At 37.5% G+C, this 7,921-nt stretch overlaps 1 protein-coding gene across 1 annotated transcript; it reads right to left on the bottom strand.

The window, feature by feature from the left end:
- Window positions 1-1,008: 1,008 nt before the first annotated feature.
- On the bottom strand, window positions 1,009-5,751 carry LOC108376779 (angiotensin-converting enzyme-like). The gene is made up of 7 exons (XM_017633022.1): window positions 5,655-5,751; window positions 3,365-4,272; window positions 2,956-3,301; window positions 2,087-2,307; window positions 1,885-2,025; window positions 1,523-1,701; window positions 1,009-1,141 (listed from the first exon to the last, which is right to left on the bottom strand). Exons 1-7 carry the CDS (start codon window positions 5,694-5,696, stop codon window positions 1,089-1,091), a joined length of 1,890 nt encoding a protein of 629 aa, XP_017488511.1. The 5' UTR covers window positions 5,697-5,751; the 3' UTR covers window positions 1,009-1,088.
- Between the last annotated feature and the right edge of the window lie 2,170 nt (window positions 5,752-7,921).

Genomic DNA, 7,921 nt, shown 5'->3' with positions numbered 1-7,921 from the left:
ATAATTATTATTCTGGGCCTCTGTTTTATTGTTTTGTTACAGCTTTGTAGTTGTAGTAAAAGTACGTCACTTCGTCATCAAATAACATTATTAACAATAGCCGAATCGTGGCTCCAACTGCTAACTACTACACCAAAGCGGTCGCCAATATAACACGAAGAATTCCGAAAATTCAAAAAAAGGAAACGTCCATACCGAAAGATAGAACACGAAGGCATACATAAGTATATATTTTAAATATTTAAAACAAAAACTTTCGCTTTTTTTGTTTCAACAGAAATTAAATGGAACAAATGTTAGATAAAATTGTTAACTTTTTAATCAGAGTTTTTATAATTTCTTTCAGTATAGTATAATAAGTTCAAGTTTGACATTTTTTGTTCACGTATTTTCTTCCATGCAAACTATGGTCGAGAATTATTTTGTGAGCACACCTCCCACAAAAAAATTGCCAAAAATCAGCGGTAAGTCCTAGCTACCTAAAATTTGAACTGAAAGAACTGAAATAGGTGCATATATCAGGGTAAAATCTTACTGTATAAAATCAATAGCGCCCGGCCAAAATAAACACTATTCAATTTACTGCGCCTATCAAATTTCGCCATTTTCTGTGAATGCCTCAAACATATTTCAATTTACTTTTGCTTTGCTTTTATTCACAAATAACTTTTTTAATTCGACAATGAAAACGTGGCACCACTTGAAATAAACTGCAATAAACAATATCAAAAGATTGCTTTTTATGCGATATGTTAAACAGAAATTTCATCAACGCTTGCGCAAATGAATGGGACTTTCGTTGACATTACGTTTCTATGAATCTGCGAGTATCCAACAACTGCATCCGTTTTGAGCGGAAATAAAAAAAACACATTAATAGTATGTACATATGTAGTATCTGTATATTTATTTACACGTGCAAATAAGTGCACCCATATGTCTATAGTTAACAAAGCGTGGGTGTACGATGATGCTGTTGACGAGCAGCTGCGGCGTTAGTTTTGTCACTGCTTGAGATTCTGTACAGATAACAGTTTGAAACGTGCTGACATGTGCCACGCATTTACGCCTTTCACTTTTGTTTTTGTTCAATAAGCCACGTTGGTGGCATTCGGTAGCGGCGCTGTGCCACGCTTACATTCTGCAAGTGAAAAGAAATTGCATACATATAAACATTAGGGTGGTCTTTAAATGCAGGAAGCAAATTTTTACATCAGATTTCCTTAGACTCAACCCCTACGTCGATGCTGCTATAGTCGAAGATATCACATATAAATTTTGGTTAAGGCGTGGCGCGCAGAGGTCAAAATTCATATACCCCTTTTGAAGGACCAACATTTATATGTGATATCTGTGACCGATTGAAGGGGTGAGTCTGAACAAAAAATCGCTAATTTGATTTTAAGGACCACCCTAACAAACATACTAAATGCGAATATTTAGGTGAAAGACAGTTGTGGCTTGTGGCAGCAATGAATGAAAGAGCGTGAGAATGCGTTTGGCTAATGACACGTGCACTTACTGTCGATTGGCATCCAGCCGACCCGCAGATTCTTGCTCACATTATCATCGCTGATCCATGTGTTCAGAGGCTCGAAGTACTCCAGGAATGCTGTGGCTGTCATATTTGTCAAATGAATTACGGTTAATGGTTTGATGACCTCACGCCAGGGCTTGGAAGAGCCGGCGCTCATCATGTCGCTGCAGAAGAAAGATTTAGAAGATCAGTTTAGAGACATTTCTGTTAGTCTAAAGTCAAAATAATTTATTTGCGCTGATGAAATCGCAGTTCAAAATTTCTTATGAAACTAGCGCTTTTCGGTTCATTTGTTGTGTTAGTTTCTCATAAATAGATTTTAATTAAATTCCTTAGCAGCTACTTACTACAGAAATTTCCCTGCATGTTTGCTTCCATAAAAGTCGCAATTATCCAATGGCTTGTAGGCATTACGTCGCTCATACTCGCCAATGTTCAAGCAGATGACGCGATAAATTTGATAGCCCAAAAATTCATCAAACAATTTTCTGTAAATAATAATACCACACACTTATATATTTAACATCAGTTTTCTATCACTTTGCTTACTTTGTGCTACGAAACTGATCAACAATGCCTTCGTAGAACTTATAAGGCATATCATATACGCCAGCATTGGTTTCTACTGGCGGTTCAACACCCATATATTTCTGCATTAGATTCCAATAGTGGCAATTATAATGTTCCGGTTGCACTCTGCCATCAATCATGTCAACCCAAAGTTTTTCGTGAACAAAGTAAGTAGGTAGTGTAAGCAGTGTATGAGCAGCCTGAAAATAGAGATCAAATAATAAAAGCAATGAGAAACTAAAAATGTTCAAGATTGGAAACAAAAAACAGAACATTTCATTTGGTAATAGCGCCATATATGTAGCTCAAAACTAAAATATATGGGGTAATGTTTTATCACGAAACTTTATTGTTAAATATACAACTTTGGAAGTTGCGAATGCCATCGCCTACCACCTCATATAAGCGCTTTTTCACATATTTATTTGGGCCTCACTAATAAAAAAAAAAGATTATGCTTAGTTAGGTTGAACTGGCTGCTGAGCTTAGAAGAAAGTCAACACACCTTGGCTGACGGATAAACAAATGTATTCCTAATTGTTCCCTCTAAATACCACCTTCAACTTTATTTTCTAATTCCGGGCCATCTTTGCAGGCATCTTCCGATCCTCGAGCTGCTTTGATCCAAAAATTCTCTGCTTGGTATTTCTATGTTATAATCTTTATCTTAAGAGAGCCTTGATATACAGTTGCTGCCGCATCGAAAAAATAGTGTTCCAAAATCGAGTTGCTTTCCAGCCCCTAAGCTGCTGTAGTCTTAGGGATACACTTCTTTGCTGGTTCTATTTCATCTTATTTACACCTAACTGAACTTGCTTCTTACTTTACAAATGCTAGTCGCTACTCACCATTCGGTACAGGCGATTCAAGTTCAAAATGTCATCGTACTCATAATTCTTCAAGAGTCCCAAACGTTGCTGTAAGTGTTTTGGATTAGACACAGACAAAATTACAGCCTCGCCCAAAGCGGCGCCAAATCCGGGACAGGCTTCCTGATTCAGACCAACGCGGAAATTATTTTTCTCAATCGCATACTGCACCGCGGCGATGTCGGCGTGTGTTTGCAACAGCTTCTTGTAGTAGACCTTGGGGCAGTAGTGCAACTCCACTTCGCCGAAATCGAAAATGCGCGACTTGCAGTCAGGACCCCCAGTGCCGGCGTCCATTTGAATGAAGTGCTCGCGAATAAAGTCGCTGAGGTGAAGAGAAATGTGTACATAAAAAATAGTTTCAATGAATGAAATGACTAAGGCTTACTCCGTCAGATTCCTGAAGCCCAGCGAACTAAAGAATTGCACACTAATATTGACCAAATCGAACGGCTGCAGGCCCTCGCCATCTAATTCGGTCTGTAGGTTGGGCAGTTTGCGTTGGGGAAAGGGATTCTGCAGCACAGTCTCCTTCTTCCACGCCTGATAGGTAACCTGCTCCAAGAGATGGTGTGGTATGAGCCCAGTGGGTGGTATCACATCGTCGCCGTACTTGTGCCGCAACACATTGCGCAGATGTGCATGCATTTCGCGATAGAAAGGTCGCAGCGCATCCATTAGTTGCTCCAGTTCATAGATCATATGCGGATCTTCATACTGATCGTACCAGTGAGCTGATGGTTGCACATCTGGCGTACTCATATTTTGATAGTAAGCGATGTAGTAGTGCAGCGCCTCCTTAACTTCAGAGGGCATGTTGTTGCGCCACTCCTTCCAGTAATATTTAATTTCATCCAGATCGTCGCTATTCGTAAAGATCGACTTGATTTGATGCACAAAAGCCATATTGCACTGGGTGGGTTCCTTCATGTTGCACACCCACTTCTTGCGCGGCATGTTCTTTAGCGTGTGTGTGGCCCGCTTAAACTTATAATTGATTGGCGGATATTTGGCGCCGCGCAAAATCACTTCAAATTGTCGCTTCAGTAGTGGGTCTACGAAATTTTGCCAGTCGAATTTTTGCATGGTCTCATAGAAGGGCCTTAACTTTTCACGCATCAAAATTTCGGGACTGAGTGTGTCGTCGGCGAATTGACGATATGCTGTAGCGCTGGCCCAATAGACATCGTTGACTTGGGAGAGCAGATGTTGGGCTGCCTCTTCGTTGAGTGAGAATTGCTCATTTGGGTCGGTGTAGTTTTGTTGAGAGTGTGCGGTGCAGATGAATGTTGTTATCTGCAGCAGTTGATAAATTAAAAGAAGGAGAACAATGGTTATTTTAAAGCGTTTGAAAAATGAGTTGATGATATTTATTTTAATAGTTAAAGCAGAAAAAAATGTAGATGAGACCAATATTAGGTGCAGTGTATGGCAAACTTGTGCTGGATAAATTTTTAATAACGGAAACATATCGGACCCTAACCGCCAAAATAACGTAAGCGACATTTTTTTCAAAATTTTCTTTTTGATGCAGAAATATTCCTAGAGCATCTAGATACATTTCTGCATCAAAAAGAAAATTTTGAAAAAAAGTCGCTTACGTTATTTTGGCGGTAAGGGCTCGATATAACAAATGAAAGTGTACACTTTGTCCTAATATGTATAATCTTCACAGTTATTTTCATGAAAAAATTTTTTGCATTTATTATTTATGAAAATATAGTTCATTATTAATAGAAACCATATACATAAATCCAAATTTCGCTCTTTATATAAATTTAAAAAAAATTTAAAAAAAATTTCACTTTTATTCAGAATTTCTTAAAAATTTTCGAGCATGCAATTTTGTAGCCCCTTAAATTCTAGTGCAAGTTTTTAGCGGCTAAAAAATCCCGTTGATTTTTAACAATTTTTTTGGTGCCGAAATCAAATGCGGGAGACCGTTAACAAAAAAATTTGAAAAAATTAACGCCAGTTTTTGGACGATATTGCAAAATACTTCGAAAGTATGTTTAGATCGAAAAAGCGGGAAACGTAACCGTATAAATGAGCGACAAAATGGCAATGGCGTAGCAACGGGCTGAGCCCTTTACGAAGACTCGAAGAGAAGACGAGCTAATAGCTAGGCACTGGCTTCAAACATAGCGGCCCTGGGCGCAGGGAGAGTTGACACTGACCAATTAGGGATTCTCTACCTTCAAGTAATGCGAAAGTGGTACCAGGTTACAACAATTTTCAGCGTAGGAACAAGGATTGTTTTAGTGGCATCGCCCCACTCACGTAGGAGCGAAAGTTGCTACAAATATGGTGCGAAGGCATTTTAGGCCCACGCCTCTCAAAAAAAAAATCCTTTCTTAGGTTTTTGTCTATCTGTATATTTTTACGCCCGTCGTAATTGAATGCACAGCGGAGCGCAAAGCATCCAAAAATTATGGAAAAATATTCTCCTACGGTACTTCTCATATGAAATTCCGAACTATGAACCAGTCCATTTGTTCAATTAGAAAAAATTAAAGCTATAAACACTTTTTTTTAAATAAATACGGGTTTAGACTCTTTTTCAATGCATTTTTAAAGATTTCATTTGTCTTGTTGTTTAGTTAAATTTGTCACTAGAATCAACTTAAAACTCATTAGGCAACTATGTATGTACATATGTTTGTATTTGAAATACTAACCAGCAGCGTTGAGAGCTGCCAGCTCCACTTAAGCAACGCCATATTTTTTCAAACATAAATTTTTCAGAGCACCTTTCACGAAGAACGCTGAAATGAAACTAAAATATTTTTAATTTATCAACCAATTGTCTGGCATTATTTTTTAAAGAAATTTGCACATACATACATACATATGCAAGTACATACATTCCTTTGTACATACAAAGCATTAACTTTTGTGTTGTATGTAAATAGAAGAACGATTTGAGGTGACCACAATACTGATAACCCGATGCCAAGAACGCTGTGTATATATGTATATTTATAAATAGGTACATGCCTATACATATATCTGTGTGCTTAAGTATGTTTTAATGTTTTAATACCATGAAATATGAAACAGACAAAGAAATAAACAAAACCTTTTTTTTGCAATAAATTGGCTTTGTATTGTGTATGTATGTAAAAAATAATTAATTATTTAATTAACTTCTAACTAGCACCAAGCAAATTGCAAGTATCCCAGCAGAAATGTGGGCTCATTATCCTGGAGAATACATCTCAGACATTGTGAATAAGGTAAAGGTAGCTTTGAGTATCAAGTCATTCGATCCGTTCAAAATAGCGGGATTGGCTGGTGTGGTCCCTGCCATAATTCTGATTGATACCTAATTAATTAAGTATTTAGTCAAGAAGCTGAACAGATGAATGTGTAGCAAATTCTTGGAAGGAGTTAAGGGTTATATTAGCTTAAGGAAACTAGATAACTCTCAGGCAGAATGTTTTAGGTCAATATTTTTTGTATCCTTTATTCCAAAAACACTTGAAAGACTAATCGACCTTCATACGAGTACAAGGGAAAGTACAAAAGACTCGTGGACCAAACAAGATGATTGTCAGGGCTTAAGGTCACTATGGTGGCGGATAAATAGGTAAATTCGGACGATCTTCTGAAACTCAGCAGCGCTGCAGTAATAGCTTTGACCGGTGTCATGAGAGGGCGAACACAAACGAGTTCTCTCTACACAGGCTGTCGCGACAATAATAGAACGATAAATCGATTCACCACTTTCTGTGTCAATGTCTTGGCATGTCGTCAAGGCGGCTAAATCAAACACCTAAAAGTCACAGTTCTACTATAATCTGGCAGAAATATCGAAGGTGGGGCTATTGGATGCAATCAACTTCATTTGGGATAGCAAGTCGTGCAGCCTTGAATATTATTTATTTCCTCACTCTAAAAACTACCTGGTTAGGGGAAGTTTTGATTAATAAACAAAATGGATACATGTATTAAAAGATTTTTTTTATGTCTAAAAACAAAACAACTATCTCAACAGTTTTTTCTGTTCGCCCCAATTTATGATTTTAATAACAACTTTATTTTTATTTTCACTTTTTCAGTTTTCTACATACACATTTGACTTTACTTACCTTTCCTATACACCAAGTTTTATATTGCGACCCTTCATATTCCCTTTGGCGTGTGCCACTTAGCTGTTTCGCTTTCTCTCAGCTGCATATAATTAACTTAACCGTAAACTCCTTTTCCCCAACAATTTCACTACCGCATTTTAAGTAAAAAAGCAGCAAAACCAAAAATGCAACAATAAAATGAAACAATCTGAACGCCACACAAAATGCCGCAAAGTAGCAACACCCCACTAAAAATATATATATATATATTTTTTTTTTTTTGCTTTCCCTAAACGGGGGTTTTCAGCTATTTGTTGTTTTTACCCTTTCCTGCGCGCACAAANTATCTCTTTTTAATTCCCCCCCATTTCACTTTACTTTTCATCACATACTTCACTTCATACTTTCTGTTCTGTCACATACTAGCACAGTTAGCACTACTGCCCCCAAAAAGAAGTTTACTTTTCACCCTTTTATGATTCTTCTTCTTCTTCTTCGTATTTTTCTGCTGCAGCTGCTTCTGCCGCCAATGCTTCTTCTTTGCCTGCCCTCAAATTGTTAGTATGTGATTATAACAACAAAATGGTAGAAACAACAATTTTATGTCGGAGTCTTTATTTGTTAGTAGGTTACTCTTAGTTGTCCCTATTTCCCGAGATGCATTGCAGGAGCAGCCAAAAATAATGGGAATTTACCTCAGCGTCAAAAAGTTTTATATTATTTTTTCGCAAATAGTTTCTTTATGGATTTCGGCTCTCAATTTTGTGTTTGTATTGAATGAGCTATTTTTGGTCTACATTTGCCGGCTAGCATGCGACTGCTGGGAAATTTTAACAGCGATGTTAACCGATTAATGTAAGCCACATGAATAA

This window comes from Rhagoletis zephyria, unplaced genomic scaffold, assembly GCF_001687245.7.
Source record: "Rhagoletis zephyria isolate East Lansing unplaced genomic scaffold, Rhagoletis_zephyria_1.1 Rzeph_scaffold_10950, whole genome shotgun sequence".
Classification (NCBI taxonomy): domain Eukaryota; kingdom Metazoa; phylum Arthropoda; class Insecta; order Diptera; family Tephritidae; genus Rhagoletis; species Rhagoletis zephyria.
The sequence above is the reverse complement of the archived record's forward strand: the minus strand, read 5'-3'. Positions and strand labels throughout refer to the sequence as shown.